Below are 17,504 nucleotides of genomic sequence, written 5' to 3'. Positions count from 1 at the left end.
TAAGCCGTCAATCAAAATTCAAAATTCAACTGTCATAATGGCGCACAAGCACTAAAGTCACTAGATTTAGTAACTTTAACACGCCCGCTAACTATGCGCCATCTATTGAATGTTCTCCAAACTAACTATATCTGCACTCAGTTGTTCCCGTTTACGTTTCCCTTCTAAGTTTTTTGTTCTGGGCTTATTACTCCCGTTCGTGCTTTCTAGGTGGCGCAGGCAACTTTTTTTCCCACCTAGAAATTGCATGGTTGCCAACTCTCAAAAATGTATGTATCGTCGTAAGTTGTATATACAGGGTGGAACCTCTCAACGTTTTACAAAAGAACGCGCGAATTTAAATCAAACTATGGTTACGTTGAGTCGTTGACGTAGTACACATTTGCCTTCGAATTACGTATTATTTGTTTGGATTATGAAAATAATTTAAATACAGGTGGAAGTACTATTGCACCTTGCATGATTATGCTCCTCTTCAGTTACAAATATTGACCAACCTAACATTTGAGGAAAAATATCCGCCATATTCAATATTGAGAAGCCTAATAGAATGCTAGCTAAAATCATTAAAAATACATAAGCTCCTTCCTACTCTTTTATTTGGTAAAAACTATAGCTATATATGTAGGAGGTGTAGTAAAAACAGCTTCTTTCAATTTTCTTATTCATTGCAATTTTCAGTTTAGTAATAAAAATTTCTAAACGAGGCTGCATGTTGCCAACGCAAAAAAATCATTACCGTTCTGTCCGTTGGTTAAAACAAAAAACCCTATCAGAAATTTAATAGGTCTGTGTCGTATGTCTTTCTTGAATTTTTCGTAGTTTAAAGGAATTTCTGATCGTATTTGTTTACAATATTCTAATTTAACGCAAAGTACAAATCAAAAATGTCGTGTGCAAAGATGTCGGCGTTCGTAAGTGCTTCTTAAATTCGTAACCTTGCATTACATAACATTCAAATTGGTTTCAGATTCGATCCTTTAGCACAAGCAATGCGGTTCAGCAAATGGTAAAACCGCCGATACAGGTTTTCGGTATCGACGGTCGTTACGCAACAGCGTTGTACTCAGCCGCATCAAAACAAAATGCGTTAGATGCTGTAGAGAAGGATCTCGTAAAATTTCAAGGTACTGTCAAGACAGACGCAAAGTTGCGCGAATTTATCGTAAATCCGATAATTAAACGTCAACACAAGGCAGAGGCTTTAAAAACGATAGCAACTAAAGTTTCGTTATCCCCACAAACCTCCAACTTGCTGCAGATTTTGGCAGAAAATGGGAGATTGCAAAACTTGGATGGTGTCATATCAGCCTTCAAAACGATTATGTCTGCACATAGAGGAGAAGTAAGTATCTGTATCGAGTGCCCGTAGAAAGATATCAGCGGGATTTCAATCCAACTTGCACTGTCTAACCAATATTTCTTTGTGCACTCCTGGACTTACTGTGTAGTCCAGGGACTAGAGGGTTTTAACTTGCAAAATGAGAAGTAGTTCCAATTTCTTTTGCATGTCATAGACAGTCATCTGGTGGTTAAGAATCTTAAGTTTTCGACCTCCCACCCCTTGTGCTTCGCGCGTACCACCCCCAAAACCCCTTAATTTGGTTGGTTTTTTAGTTTTTCAATCATATCTTTTTAATCGTTCACTTTAGAAAAAATTATTGTTATCAGAAATTGTAGACCATAAAGTTCTACACAACTTTGATATACACTACTTTTTTGTGAAATGTTTATTAACGATACGGAGCTTGAGAGTTGGTTGTATTTTCAAGAATTCTGAAATTTCTATGTAGATGTTTTAACCAAATTTCATACTTGATCTCTATAATTAAGAGTTTTATGAGAAAATATCTTGAATTTGTCGTGGTATAAATCCCTCTACTCTGCACCCTTACTAAAGGGGATGCATAATAATGAAACTTGCAACCCTTGCTAGTGGGGATATTTGAATCACTGAGAGATTGTAGTGCTTTCTAATATATTTTTGAAATTGTCAGAGAGTACAACGCTTATTTACATATATTTTCTATTCCTCTAAATACTTATCTATTTCTACAGCGGGTGGGGAGTGGGGGTTTTTAATAAACATTTCACAAAAAAGTAGTGTATATCACAGTATTTTATAGTCTACAATTTCTGATAACAATTTTTTTCTGTAAAGTGAACCTATAAAAAGATATGATTGAAAAACTAAAAAACCAACCAAATTTCTTTAATTTTAAGGGTGGTACGGGGGAAGCACAAGGGGAAAACTTGGACTCTTAACCACCAGATATTCTTTCATGACATGCAAAAAAAATTGGAACTACTTCTCGTTTTGCAGGAAATGGTCCATTTTCAGTCTCTATTTCCTGGACTAGTGGATTTTTTTGGGTACTTATTCTCCCACCACATCGCAATCAGATTGCTTTGATGTAATAAGGAATAGCGATACTAATTCATTGAAATCTGACTCAAATATTATTCAGTGTGTAAGTGTGTTCCATGTATGAAATATCCATTAGTTGAATATTTTTTATTGTAGGTATTATGTACATACTATTCTTAAAGTTGATCGTTTTAGGTGATTTGTGAGGTGACAACCGCTAAGGATTTAGATCCCAATCAACGCAAGCAATTAGAATCTGTTTTGAAATCGTTCTTGAAAGGAAAAGAAACTTTGCACTTGACTGTGAAGGTCGATCCATCGATTATTGGTGGCATGATAGTGAGTATTGGAGATCGTTATGTCGACATGAGTGTATCCAGTAAAATTAAGAAATACACCGATCTTATTAGTGCCGCTGTATAAATTATGTGAGGAAGTGTAGCAAAATTATACTGAAATAAAAGAAATTACAAATTCCATCATAATATTTAATTAAATAAGATGCAACCTGTACCGATATAAAATTGTTAATACATAAAATTCAAACAGTTGATTGACTCTTGTACAATTTAAATTAAATATTCCTATGGTGTAAGTCTATTTGAATTTACTTATTTGGTTGGTTCGAAGGTTTCACTTCTGGCTCGATGGTTTCGCCTCCGCGGATTTGTCCCCAACCAATCAGGCGCCAATGCTTTTCTACTCTCCGGCTTAGAGCTATTTTCTCACCTATTTCTGTACAGACCGGATTTGTTAGAGAAATTTTAACTAAATCTGCTTTAGTGGCCAATACTCTTCCACCAGTGCTAAGAGAACCAATATTAACTAGCAAAATTTCACTTTTCGATAACTTCTGAACTTTAGCCGCTTTCTTGTCTCCTTCTGTCCTCACACCTAATAAACGTTTCAGTAGATAATAACTGACCTGCAAAAGAATTTACATTTAACAAAACCCAGCAAGTACTGGAAATTAATACCTCAAGTTCTATAAATATACTAGGTAAAGCACCAACTGCTCCCAGTACTTGACCTACTAAACGATCAGCTCGACATAAGGTAGGTTCAATTTTTGTTCCGACACCAATTAATCCTCCAGGAACCGCAAACTGCAACTCATTCTGTTCGGTGTAAAGAGAGACGATGCGTGAATATATGGGTTTACAAGTTAGTTTCCCTTCGGAATCTTTACTCACAAGACCAGGCCGCACCTAAAATATTAATTTATTTATTGTGGTAATGCTATTAACCTGCAACATTACCTCAATTTCCTGCCCTACTTTTAAAACACCGCGAAGAATACTTCCTCCTGCTACTCCTCCCTTTAGATCATTTACCTCGCACCCAGGTTTATTTACATCAAAAGACCTAATGACAATCAATCGGGGTTCTGAAGTGAAATCTCTTACAGGCACAGGGATTTTCTTCATTATGTATTCACACAAAACCTACACAAAGTACAGAAATGAGGGTGCTAAGGGTTTTAAAAAAAAAACTACCTCGATATTATATTTCAATTGCGCAGATATTGGAATAATGGGTGCCCCTTCTGCCACAGTGCCTTGAACAAATTTAGCAATTTGTTCGTGCTGTTCCTTCGCTTGCCCCTCTTTCACTAAATCGATCTTATTTTGTAAAATTAAAATATTTTTTAATTTCATAATTTCAATAGCTGCTAAATGTTCACTCGTTTGCGGTTGGGGACAAGACTCGTTGCCTTAAAGAATAAGTAATTCAGTTCACCGGCCCGATATGTATATTTGGAACATACCGGCAATGAGAAGTAGTGCGGCATCCATAACAGCAGCTCCGTTCAACATGGTGGCCATGAGAATGTCATGCCCAGGGCAGTCCACAAAACTTACATGGCGTACTAAATGGAAACGTCCGGTGCAATTCGGCCGGAAGCAGGGAAATGAATCGTCTTTCGAGGATCCACCTGATATGAAGCATGTTGGTCGAGGACATTTTAAATTGTCACACTTATATATCTTCGCATTTGCGTATCCTAAAATACAAAGTAATGTATTTTTCTACAGCTTCAAAAAACTAATACTAGAGCTAATTAAATTGAATATTTAGTTTTTTTGTTGTATAGGTGGGGAAGTGTACCTTTAGGCACACTCTAAAAAAGGCAGGATTTGAAGTGCTGTGGGGCTCGATCTACGTCAGGCACACCCACTAAAACCCCACCTATGGCTTAGGCTGCTGTGACCATTAGCCTTTTACAGTTAAATATTATTCTATCTAGATGAGATTAACTAATGTTATATTAAGGGATCAAGTGTGCAATACTAGAAATGAATTATTCTATACAGTCATCCCATGTTGCCTTAAATAATATCATGTAACTGGTATTGAAGGTCATATTTAGTACACGTACATAGTATGTGTTCAGGAGATATGTCTACTTGGCAGATTTCACATCAAGGTGGTACTTATACAGCTAGAAAAAAACTGTCGGTAAGCGCATGTATGTCCCATACGGAGTTTATAAACTTCTGCCATTATGTTACATTCCACAATAATTTGGAGTAACGACTTGACCTTATTTGAGGGTTGTGGCATCTGTTTCCAACCACTGTACCTGCAATCGTTCTTATACCCGTTCCTTAACAAGGTTTTGTCAAGCGTTCTTTGTGAAATCTGACAGATCTACGTCATTAAGGCGAATTTCTCCTAGCAATTCTCTTGCTCTTTCACCTAATGATCTATAACTTTGTAACCTTACTCTTCTGTTATTATTTAATAGCACATCGTGGTTCGAGTGAGCATTCCAAAGTGGTGTTCAGAATTGATAAGCAATTGCTTCCAACACATAACAAGAGGAAGGACACCTGCTTCGACATGCAGAGCACTAATAGAAGTTGTTATAAAAGCGCCAAGGGAGTATCTAATACCAGAGTTGTGGACTTTATTTAGTTAACTCAATACTCAACTAGTTGAATATGCATAGCAGCTATAGTCATAGTCCATCCTATAATCAAGGCCTATACATCAAGTAATATCTTATAAATCACACCATTTAAAAAAGGAATCAAGAGGAAAGTGGTGTAACTTCCCACTAAGCTTATTGTTCATCTCAATATCGCTGTGCTATGAATTAAGATAGGTATAAAGCCGGTAATCATGCGCGCTGTTGGAACCACCCTCTAGACTCCCACTGAAAGAGTGAAATGTTTATAAGCGCGTAGACGTTGATAAGTTGAATGTTCCACTGGACCGTGTATCCCATTTTAGTCGAGACTGCAGTGTATCTCAGCTGTTTTTAATGATAGAGACTTGCGGTTTTCGCGACCCTGTTTTTTTTTGTGAAACTTTTATATTAATATCACAAACAGAATCAATCTCGCTACGTTCGTTTTGGAGATACAAGATGAAAACAAAAAATTTATTTTACTTCCCATGAAGGGAAAGGAAGAAGGTAAAAACTGTTTATTTTAGATATTTTTACGTAGAATCCAGTGGCGTAGTAAAAAAAAGTTTTTGTCCACCGTTTCTGAGATTTGACCAAAGTTGGTATTTTTTAAACGCAACACCCTGTATATCTTAACGTACGATTTTTGCATTATTTTTCCTGATTACATTGATGCATCCCAATCTATATTTTTTTTTAAATTTTAGCCATGAACCAAAAATAAAAATCTTATTTTTTACGGTTTTTAAATAGTAGGCCATGGATTTATGGAGAGTTTGTTTCGTTTATTGTATCCATGACAGCCGATTCCAATCAATAAAAATGGCTGACGGTAGACACATGCCATCTTACAATTTTTGTTATATAATATCCAGGCTGATTCAAATTCGAGGGCCACCATGGGGATCTCGGGAACCATAAGAGATAGATAGGTAGTTTAAATTTGGGAAAGTTGCGTATTTTGATGCTTAAGTTATTTAAAAAGATATTTCGAAATAAATAACACATATGGCCACTTTTTTCCCACTACAAGATGAAGTTTTAAATTTTAAATCCGACGTTTCGTGTCCGGTTGACCATCATCAACCTTGTTTTTTCGTATGGAAGTAATTTTTACTTTTTGGGTCATTTGATAGAGAATTCAAAACAGAGTTTAAAAATATAAACTTTGTCTTAGATAGTGCAAGTACGTAGTTTCTTGCGTTTTTATGAATTAATAGCCCTATTTATGATTAAAAGATAGTGATGTTTACATTTTTGAAACCAGAAAAAAATTCTCCATCAAAAGACACAAAAAGCAAAAATTACTTCCATAAGAAAAAACAAAGTTGATGATGGTTGACTGGAGACGAAACGTCAAACTTAAAATTTAAAAGTAGCAACTTGTAGAGGGACAAAAGTGGTCATAATAATGTATCATTTATTTCGAAATATCTTTTTAAATAACTTCAGTAAAAAATAAAAATGATTTTGCCAACTTTCGACTTTTTCCGGATATCTCCGAAAGTAGTCGGAATTTTGTAAGTTTCAAAACTGCATTTTGTTAAGCATCAAAATACGCAACTTTGCCAGATTTAAACTACCTATCTATCTCTTACACTTCCCGAGATCCTCATGGTCGCTCTCGAATTTGAATCACCCTGTATAATTATGTACATAAAAAAAATATAAGTTCTGATACATCAATGTAATCAGGAATACGAATGCAAAATGTGTTGCATTTAAAAAATACCAACATTGGGCCAAATCTCAGATATGGTGGCCCAAACATTTTTTAACTACGCCACTGGATTCTACGTAAAAATATCGTTTTTCTATTTTACATGATAGCATTCCAAAAAGTCAAACCTTTCGTTTTTACCCTGTATCTCAGAAACAATCATAGCTAGACTGACTCTGTTTGTGCCTTTGTGTTATTAACAGTTTCACTATGTATTACACATATCTAAACTGAGTCGTTTAGACGCACCGCAATTCGCCATTTATTCAAAAAAAGTTCAGTAAAAATTTAATTTGCAGTTACAAAACTAAGGCGGTTATTCTGCAGTGTTACTAATCCTGATAATAATGTTAGCAACATACGCCGAAAGGTCAAAGTTCAACTTTTTTATTTTAAAAGAAATATCACTTGATCAACTTTCAAAACTTCAATCCAAGATAACTTGGTTTTCTTTTATTGCATCAAATCTAATAAACACCAATTCAAATTGATCAAGTAATCGAAATATGCAATAATACACAATGGGCTCTATTTACAAAAATGCAAATTTTATATAAATCACCCTGTATATGATAATTGCAGTTTCGTTGAAAATATGACTAGGCGAGTTCTTCAACATGTCCTGACAATGAATTTTAAATACAAATACAATCTTCCACAGACGCACTAGTGGCCCACCCACTATGTATTCTCGTTTCACGCTTGAAAATTATCCAAAATTACTACAGTACAACCTCGATAATCCGAATACATGCTAATCCGAAATCGCGATAGTCCGAAATAATTTAGTTCCTCGTAACAACGATGACACCCCTGAAGACGTTGAAAAGAATAAAGTTTATTTCTTAATGCTTGTGTCCAAATTTATTATTTTCACTAGTTTCGCGATAATCCGAAAGGTCGGTGGTCCGAATCTATTCGGATTAACGAGGTTGTACTGTATGCACATTGACATTCCCCCCAACACTGCCCAAAACATACAATGCAATTATCCCTGTTTCATTTAAAAAAAAAACAGATCAACCTATTTCAATAATCAACAAAAATAAGTGATTTAATTAAATCGATGTGAAGACAAATACATTTTATAAATTGATCTAATTAGCTTTAGAAGTGACAGACATGGCACAAAAAGTAAACATAGAGATCACAATGGTATTGCAAGTTCCCTTTTAAAATAGACTCACTGTATAGTAGTATAGAGAAAAACAGTTACTAGTAAAAGTTTATATTAGAAATAAACAGGTATTCCATCATGTAAATATATTGAAAGTTACCCCATTCACCACTGAACAATTTATAAAGTACTGTAAAGTATAATGAAAATCAAAACAAGTGTATTTTATCCTGTATATTTTCCGCTATAAAGTCCCGCAAGTCAGCTTGTTTTGGAGTGGAGACTAAATTCATATTATTAAAATGAAGATTATTATTATAAATAAATAACAGTGCATCTAAAAAATTACAAAATTGTTCAGGGCAAAATAAAGAGATAATGAGTGTTTATTTTGAACCAATTCCATACATGTTCTTAACGTATATTGTACAATACAAACTAATACTAATAAATAAAATAATGTACAGGCTTAAAAAGCATAATTCACTCTAACATTCACAATTTTCATATTGTAATGATAATACAAACTTATGTCATTCCCATAATTAAAGTAACCATTTACTAAATTATGGTTTTTGAACGATGGCAATAAGTTAAAATATAAAAATTACACCTTCTCTACTAAAGAAAATAACAATGATAGATCTAGATACCTTTTTACTTGTGAAATTTGTATTTTGGTAGATGATAAAAAATATAAACTAAAAGCTGTATACAAATTAAAACGGAGACTTAATAAATGTATATTCAACGTGTAAAAATGGTAGATAGTAAGGCAGTAACCCGACATACATTTCAAGGCAGAGACTTAAAATGTGCCCATATTTTTTAAAACAGATATCGTCTGCATGACTTTGCAGAACATTTACATACTGGCCGATTTTTTTGTCCACCTTCCGAGAACAAATCTAAACGAGCACGACCTGGAGATAAGGTATGTTCAGATTCACCTCCTTGATCTTTATTCTTCTTAGAACTCCTAACTTTATTCCCGGACATATAGTCAAAAGTTAGCTCTTCGTCCTTTGGTATTTCTCGTAGGGCAAAAAGCGCCAACTTGGGAATGTTTGGGTCTAAGCAATTAATCCAAACCGCCCACACGCCCAAATTGGGAGAACACGAATGATTAATAAAGTGCGAAATGTTCCCATAAGTTGCCGCATCCACTGTGTACGGATTATCGGACATATTGAAATCAAGATCAAAAAGATAAGTTCTTCCTGCGGCATCGTAAATTTCTCCTCTTTTTTCAGCTTCATCGTGTGTTATCACTTCACCAACGTACTCGCACACAAACTCGCCCGCGGAAATCTTCCTCAAAGTCTTAACGCCCCACCCACACCCATTCGAAGTACGAAAAATGCACAGAGGAATAGTGCGATCTTTTTGAACTACACGATTACGGCAATCATCTCCACACTTACACATTTTATTACATTCATAAATGGGTGTACCTTTGGGTACATTTAGTTTTTGTTTATCGTTGTATGTGTATCTCCAAGAGTAATTCTTTCCGCAGCACGATTTTTCCTTGGGACCGCAAGACTCGCATTCGCAACCTATGGGCGGTTCATTGGGAATGCTGATACCTTCCATTGGTACATATTCATTAACGTAAATGAAACCTTCGGGAGGATCTTCCAAATCACAATTGTTTTCCACTTTTATTACTGCGCTCTTAGATGCGGTTTTGTTTATGGATTCCTCCCACCCATTTAATTTTAGTATCTGACGCTCTCTTTTTAAGAGCAGAAAGTATAACAGCACAGTTTCTTTTCCTCGTTTCATTTTCTTAACGTGTCGTTCAAGTGGTGGAGCAGAAAACAATGTTAGTATATCCCTTTGAACGTCTAAAAAACTTCTTAAAGCGGAAAATCCTTGAGGTGGAATTAAACTTTCCAAAGCCTTGTCAGATAAGTCTTGCGACACTGAGAAAGTTTGGCACACACTATCCAGCACAGATTGATTTAAAGTAGAAGTAAAAAATTCTTGCAGTTTCTCTGGGCAGTGATCCAGGTGGTGAAAAGGCTCCCAAGTGTTACATTCCTCTGACCATCCCAACCATTTCACCCTAAACATGTTATGGCCATTGTCTAAAACATGATCGATAATTTTTTCCACTATGTATTCTTTGGGGTAAACCCCTCCCTTTTTGTTGGCTTTACAAACCATTTTAGCTGAACGCCCTTTCAAGACATCTTCACTTTTGCGTTTTACAGATGGCGTCGTCTCTGAAGATATTGACATCTCCATAGGATTTGCTTCCACTGAAGGAAGTGCGTCTTCTGGAAGTTCCTCTTGTGCAAGTGTTGCATCCTCTGAAGAGACTGCTTCATCTGAAAGAGTGGCCCTTTCTGACGGTGGTGCTTCTTCTGTAGGAGTGATCTGTGAAGGGATCGCTTCCTCTGAAGAGGTTACCTCTTGTGAAGAATCTTTGTTGTGTGAAGGGGTTGGCTCCTGCGAAGAGGTTGCCTCTGGTGAAGGGGTTGTATCCTCTGAAGGACTCGCCTGATCTGAAGGAATCGCCTCCTCTGAAGGAATCGCTTCCCCGTTCACATCGAACTGCAGGTCGTCTGCAATTATTTGAAATATGACGTCATTCAAGTAATAGTAGGTTTAGAAAATGAGCAAAATAACTGTTCGATGTGAACGGTTCACAAAGTTCTATTTTTGAAACAAAGAATTTAGACAAGGACACAATTACACACTTTCAAGTATTAGAAGGAAGCATTTTTAAAAGACATTTGCACCATAAATACATACCTAGTGGTAGTGAGTACTCCCATCTAACAAAAGTGTCACTGATTACTGTTAGAATTCTAAAGTCAAAAAGCCTTGTCTGAATCCTTGCTCTTAAAAGGTAATACTTAGAATGTACCTAAATATAAATCCATTACAATTGTACAACTGTAATATTGTCTCGTTTTTGTGGTGCATGCGTGTGCTAAAATGAGCGGAATAACTAAACATTGTGTCAAGAATTGGATGCCTTCATAAGATAAAACTGAATAAGAAGTAATAAAAATCAAACATAAGCAAAAAAAATTCTTCAGCTATGTAGGTATACTTCACCAACTAATTAATTAAAATAGAAAACAAGCTTTTCGAGTTGTTTATTTGAGTTTTAATCCTCTAACTTCTTGGTTTATCCCGGTGCCATATTTGAGGAGAAAATCAGAAGAAGAAATACTCATATTAGACCCCAACTAAACAACAAGCAAAAAATAACAAAATAAAAACAAATTCAAATAATGTATTTGGGTACTCCATTTTCGAAACTGACAATGTTGTATCGATAATCAATCTTGTGACAACTTGTGTGACACATCGAATAAAGTGACATTCTGACAAAACTAATATTAAGCACTCCTAATTCACACGACAATATTATTAATAGTGGCTAAGAAAAAGCATTCATAACCCAAGATTTTTTTGTTAAATTGTAATATATGACTCCACAGCAAAAAGGTTTCGCTATACAAAAATGTCCAATGTTCTGTTCCTAAAAAAATGAGTAAAACTGGTACTAAAGAAATGAACGTTACAAACAGGTGTAATTCGCAAAAACAAGGTAAAAGCTTCTACACGAAATATCTCATATGTGCAATATGTATATACAGGGTGGCAAAAATCAAAATCCGTTTTGGTAATTCGGAGGCTGAATCACAATGACGTAGTTGGCGCCCCACTGCGCCCCAACTTTTAAATCTTAAATAGTGACCCCTCATGTGTGATACGTCGTTGGAAAGCTCTGAAAAAATGATTTCCAACAATAACAAATAGCATTACATTTAGGTTAGTAATTATCGTGCAAATCAAAAAATATCATATTAGTTTATTTTTTGATTTGCACGATAATTACTAACCTAAATGTAATGCTATTTGATATGGTTGGAAAGCATTTTTCAGAGCTTTCCAACGACGTATAACACATGGGGAGTCACTATTTAAGATTTAAAAGTTGGGGTGGCTGGGGCGCAGGGGGTTGGAAGGGGCGAGTCGCAAACTATGTCATTGTGATTCCCTCTTCGAATTACCGAAACGGATTTTGATTTTTTAAAATATCTCGTTCTTTACTAAGACATGGGAGGTGGTAAGTTTTCAAATTGCCACCCTGTATATACCACATGTAACAAGCTAATTGAAAATGGGTCAAACACAATGACCCTGTAGGGTCGCACTGAGGTGCTCTGCCGCTTTTTTAGATGCTCTTTAGGGGTTTATTGTAATTATAAATAAGTGTGCCATGGACAAAACAAGTTAGGCGGTTTTCTATTTATGTTGTTTACAACTGTCAGTTGCTCTTATTGAATTATTATTGTGTGAATACTGAATAAACTCAATTTAATAGAAAAATGCTTAATTTTACAAATAATGAAAAAGTTGATTGTACGAAGTGTACATTTTAGTAAGAAAAAATACCTTTGCCACGGTTGGAATGTATCAGAAGAAATATCCTGAAAGAGAGGTAACATCAGATGGATATTTTTGAAGGTTAGATGCCAGATTCCGTGCTAATACAACTGCGTTTGTGGGAAAATCAAGAACAATAAATAATAATATTTATATATCTTGGTCTATTTTGAAGCAAATCCAAGGGCATCTATTAGAATGGCTGCTACCATAGATCAGTAAGTAATTTGTTCCAAAGAATACAGTCATGTATTAACGAAAATGGAGGACAATTTGAGCGGTATTTGTAAATTTATGCATTTGTTTATCTAAGGGTATACAAATATTATATTATATCACATAGTTCTATTTAAAATAACAAAGTTGGTATCTACAGTTTGTGAACCACTGGTTGGAAAGAATTTTTTTTCGTGCTCATTAAAATAGTCTTGTAAAATAGAAATTCTTGCCAATTTAACCGATATTGTAGCTCTTATAGTTCTCAAGTTAGCAATAGTGGACAAAATAAAATAAGCACCCTGTATATTGATCTGTAAACAACGTCATGTAGTCGTTATTTTGGTCTAAATAATAACGGGACACCCTGTATATGAGAACATTTCAATTTATTAAGTAAATCTGTGAAATTATTTACGAGTTGGTTCGTTTTCTTTGAATTTGTATGTCAATGTTGTTTTTCCTTTGTTCATCTTATTTATCAAGCCACTTTTGTTTGTCATGTAATTCTGTGTTATAAATGAAGTACTTAGAAAAAAAATTTATAATAATAAAATGTGTCACCATAACGTCTACTAAGTATTTTTCGTTTTCCTTTCAAGATAGACAACTACATCCTACAAATCTGTGTTATAAAGCCAAGTGAAATTCAGAAGCTGTCTGTGTTTGTGAGTTTAGAGCGGCTACTTTTGCAAATTTTGTATGACCAGATTATTTGCATTATCAACTAACAAGCTTTCTACGCTCCCATTGAAACAACCTTGTAAGTGTAGATATTTAACAAAATCTATTTGAGTTTTGTGTAATTCCACAACTCGTTACCAAGGAATCTAAGCATTACTATTATTTATGTCAGCTTTTTTTAGATAGAGCCAAAAAGTGGATCTCAAAATTCAAAATTCAAAAGCCCAGTGAACTTTGGGAAATAATTAACCTAATTTTTAGCATTGTAACTAGTCTGTATCTAATCACACTAGAACCCCCGGGCAGCGGATTATCCGTGCCGTGATTTCCCTTCATTGAAATTATATTTTAAATTTATGCAGAATGCGTCAGAAGATTCAAACTGATAAATGCTTTTCACACAGATCAAAGTGACTGACTTTTTTTCAAAAGCATAACTATCTAAAAGAGACCGATTTTTGTAAGTAAGTTTATCATTTTAGTTTGGATATTTCAAGTACAAATTTTGTTGTATAAAAATTCTGTTTCCATTTCCTTTTTAGTACATACACCTGTATGTAGGGTTGTAGGTATACAATAGGTTCATATGCAAGAAATAAGTATTAATTTGGATTATCAGTGCGTCGTCCAGTCCCGTGGAGCACTGATAATCGAGGTTCTACTGTACATCAACTAATGAAACCTGCAACATGAACTTTTACTAAATGGTCCTATTAAGATTAGGTACTTAGTTATCTATTGTGCAAAGTACAATAATATTATTATATTATAATATATTATTATATTATTTTAAATATATTATATAATAATATTATAGGTATATTGTAATATTGTTTATCTATGAGTTCTATGACTAATATATAATGTGAGTATTATACTGATGGTTTGTTCGGTATAATGCCATCCATTATTCCCTTAGGGATTAAGGCCAAAACCCATTGGCAACACGCCACGCCACGCCACGCCATGTGGCATAGGCGGGAGAGTTTGTGTGCATATTTGTAACACGCCACGTGATTGTCATTTTATTAAAAAAATTGGCAGTAGTAACTTTGAGTGCGATGGACTACACTAGCGCAAGCAGTTCGTCTAGTGAGAGTTCTTTAGAAGAATGTGCTGCTGCTGCCATCGTTTTGAATCAGAAAAAAAGAAGATTCTGGGTGTACAAAATAAACCAAAACCGGGAAAATTTTTTTTGATTACGATATTTAAAAACGTTCTACTCATTCGTGAAAGACATTGCATGCTTAATAAAATTTTAGGTGATTTTCTACTTGTTCGCCATCTATCGGCAACATTCCCGCGGAATGCCCCTCTTAAAATAAATACGGAAACAGATTGCCGGGGGAGTGGAGAGACGATCGGGGAACATTCACACGTACCAACACGCGTCGGTCACATCTGAGGGTTTTGAATCGTCACACGTGAGGTGGCGTGGCATAGCGTGTGTCAAGTGTGTACGTGGTACATGTAAATAAATGGATGAATATACGCATACATTTTCGTCACATGGCGTGGCGTGGCGTGTTGCCAATGGGTTTCGGCCTTTATTAATGACCAGGGATTAATAGCTCTTACGCCTTCTTGTACTACAATCACAAAATTTCTTTAAATTTAATATCATCCATGGAAACAAAACAAATGTCAAAAGTGTAAATGTCAAGCAGGTCGTGTATTGTTTGTGTATATTTTTTGTATTAAAATGGATAAAATCTCAAGCTATTAAATTAGTCGTAGATAAAGTAGAGTATATTACTCGCATTAATGGATATTATACTTTCGGAATTTTACTCCCTAGCAAGCGGCTCAGTTCGTAAATATTCCTCGAGAATAGTAGCTATCATTATTGACTCGTGATATAATCTACTATTTTCTGATGACCGCTGCAATCTTGAAAATAATTGGTTTTCGATGTTTACATTTACCACTCTCATGGCTTCAATAATGCAAGTGTTTGTAATAATCTTACCTAATGTGGTCACTATTCAAGCTTAATATCTTCCACCCGCGTGGTTGTATCTGGTAGTATGAATAACTGAAATCTGAATTGGTAAAATGCTTCACTACATAAAAAATAAATACTCCGTTAACATTACATTAACAAGAAATGTGCGAACTTTTTTTAATTTTTGAGAGTTCACAAAATAATGAGCCTGTCTACAATTGAAGACTAGGATTTAATGTTATGCTTTACAGTTTTTTTTGTTGAACACTGACTATGTGAATTGAGCTGAGAGCTTGTGGTACACAAAGCCTAGCCGATTATGAGATCAATAAGATATACCTACAGCAATCTAACAATAACATAGGTAGGAGGCGTCAAGGCTGGGAATAGAATTGTTCTCATTCTCTATACTGTGCCTAAATAAATTCCTCACATAGACCCAAACTACTATGCATATAGTCTCACAGGAAATGATGGCAAAAACCGCCTTTCAAACACAGCTAAGCCACTAAAACACATTCGGTTCAATGGCCTGTAATGTAAAGTCAAAGTGAGACGGACTATTATAGTTCTGCATTAATATGCACAGTTTAAGTTGGCCTTAAGGTAAGTGTGCGCCGCACTGATCAAACTTCTAGTAGCTAAAAAATTACTAAAATTGTACCTCAGCTTGTTTTCAGTTAGAACCTTGAACACATAACAAATGACTAGGTCATTAAATATGGGAAACACAATACGATAAAGCATCCAATTCTAGACACACTGTAATTGACCCATTAAATCACAAATTATTAAGAATTTTTTGTTCCAGCTACATAGACATAAATTCCTTGTGATTGATTAACGCAGTATAAAAAAACAAAACTTAGAATTCGCACGACTCGAGAATAGTTTACCACCAACAAACTCTCTTGACCAATAATCCAAAAACAAAACACAAACGCATAAGACAAAGTAGAAAGACTTACCCAGCTTGATAGTAATATTTCGCTCCAGTTCATTTTTAAACCGTACAGTTTGGACTCCGGAAATTGCTTTGACAACGGTCGATTTACCGTGGGCTACATGTCCAATTGTACCAATATTGATTGTCGCTTGCCGACTTATCACTTCTGGGGAAAGAGCTGTTAGCTGTGTGACATCCTAAAAATGGATAGCAAAGAAATATTAAGGATAGCAGATGAAGACACCGGATTTTTAGGTTAGAATTAAGAGAAGACACATTTATTGAAAGTATGACCGGGAAATGTTTTATGCAAAAAACGAGATTCTGTGGAACTTACAAGTTTTGATAAGTCTTGTTTTTGTAAGTTAGGTTGACCTGTTGTTATTCCGCTACCGTCAGAAGCCATGTTTTTAGGGAAAGGTTGAAAGTCTTTTAACGGAAGGAATGTACAAAAAGGCGGGATTTTGTTTGTGGAGTTGCCACTTCGTTTCCTGCGAAATGTTCAGTTGTATTGGTTACCGCGTACGCGCCCTTTTTTTAAATTTTTGATTGACTAATGAAATCATACAGACGTGCAAAATAGTTTTGCAATGAAAGTTTATTGTAAAAAATAATGAAGAACAGATATTATTTGGGTTGTAAACAAAACAGTGTACAGTTAACAGATGGATGATGAAATGATTACTGACATTTGCATCACATCACATCACACATATTCATAGATCTCATAACGCACAGAATAGATGTGATAAATAGAACAGAGATGTATTGCGGCAATGCCAAATTTCTTATTTATTGAGATATTTCTTTGAAATTTTAACCGTAGAGGTTTGTTGTAAAGAAAAACACAGCCATAGCCTCTTGGGAAGTACAGATATATGCATAGAAATTCGTTTAAGTTACTCGTCTTATGGTGGAAACTTTTTTACTTGTGTCATATAGATATAGCATTACTTGGCTTGTGTACCTACCTAGCCAGACTTTCTGAAGCAATACGCACAAGGTGAGTCACCTTGAATATATGCATATGGAACGTAATATCGTTGAGTGAAGGAATCAAGGTAGGGAGGATATACTGTGGTAGAGGCGCAAATACTGTGGTAGAGGCGCAATGCCTATACTTGAAATTGTCGCGAACGTAGGAGTAGGATCCGAGATTTACACTGCGCTTATAGATTTTC

The 17,504-nt window shown here is 35.2% G+C and overlaps 2 protein-coding genes across 4 annotated transcripts; one reads left to right on the top strand and one right to left on the bottom strand.

Moving 5' to 3' along the window:
* The first annotated feature begins 752 nt into the window (after positions 1-752).
* LOC116165145 (ATP synthase subunit O, mitochondrial) lies at positions 753-2,918 on the top strand. The gene is made up of 3 exons (XM_031479456.1): positions 753-914; positions 971-1,345; positions 2,564-2,918. The coding sequence occupies exons 1-3, from the start codon at positions 888-890 to the stop codon at positions 2,789-2,791; spliced, it is 630 nt and encodes a 209-aa protein (XP_031335316.1). The 5' UTR covers positions 753-887; the 3' UTR covers positions 2,792-2,918.
* Positions 2,880-17,023, bottom strand: LOC116165144 (eukaryotic translation initiation factor 2 subunit 3-like). 3 transcript variants are annotated; one of them, XM_031479454.1, is made up of 7 exons: positions 16,661-16,996; positions 16,346-16,520; positions 4,137-4,373; positions 3,865-4,082; positions 3,628-3,813; positions 3,346-3,576; positions 2,880-3,293 (listed from the first exon to the last, which is right to left on the bottom strand). In XM_031479454.1, the coding sequence occupies exons 1-7, from the start codon at positions 16,727-16,729 to the stop codon at positions 2,976-2,978; spliced, it is 1,434 nt and encodes a 477-aa protein (XP_031335314.1). In that variant the 5' UTR covers positions 16,730-16,996; the 3' UTR covers positions 2,880-2,975. The 3 variants fall into 3 exon arrangements, with proteins under 3 accessions (XP_031335314.1, XP_031335313.1, XP_031335315.1); XM_031479453.1 differs by lacking the exons at positions 2,880-3,293; positions 3,346-3,576; positions 3,628-3,813; positions 3,865-4,082; positions 4,137-4,373 and adding an exon at positions 8,490-10,692 and having other exon boundaries at positions 16,661-17,023; XM_031479455.1 differs by lacking the exons at positions 2,880-3,293; positions 3,346-3,576; positions 3,628-3,813; ... (2 more) ...; positions 16,346-16,520; positions 16,661-16,996 and adding exons at positions 8,490-10,212; positions 10,289-10,430.
* Between the last annotated feature and the right edge of the window lie 481 nt (positions 17,024-17,504).

This window comes from Photinus pyralis, unplaced genomic scaffold (assembly GCF_008802855.1).
Source record: "Photinus pyralis isolate 1611_PpyrPB1 unplaced genomic scaffold, Ppyr1.3 Ppyr1.4_LG2, whole genome shotgun sequence".
In the NCBI taxonomy this organism is placed as follows: Eukaryota; Metazoa; Arthropoda; class Insecta; order Coleoptera; family Lampyridae; genus Photinus; species Photinus pyralis.
This window is presented reverse-complemented; position numbering and strand designations above follow the sequence as displayed.

What these genes read in the sequence shown, in the direction of transcription:
- LOC116165145 (XM_031479456.1), top strand. Translation starts at nt 888, where the DNA reads ATGTCGTGTGCAAAGATGTCGGCGTTC. An exon ending in GTGCAAAGATGTCGGCGTTC is followed by an intron (nt 915 to 970) that starts GTAAGTGCTTCT and finishes AATTGGTTTCAG; the next exon opens with ATTCGATCCTTTAGCACAAG. An exon ending in TGTCTGCACATAGAGGAGAA is followed by an intron (nt 1,346 to 2,563) that starts GTAAGTATCTGT and finishes TGATCGTTTTAG; the next exon opens with GTGATTTGTGAGGTGACAAC.
- LOC116165144 (XM_031479453.1), bottom strand. Translation starts at nt 16,729, where the DNA reads ATGGCTTCTGACGGTAGCGGAATAACAACAGGTCAACCTAACTTACAA. An exon ending in AACAAGACTTATCAAAACTT is followed by an intron (nt 16,521 to 16,660) that starts GTAAGTTCCACA and finishes ATCCATTTTTAG; the next exon opens with GATGTCACACAGCTAACAGC. An exon ending in AAATATTACTATCAAGCTGG is followed by an intron (nt 10,693 to 16,345) that starts GTAAGTCTTTCT and finishes AAATAATTGCAG; the next exon opens with ACGACCTGCAGTTCGATGTG.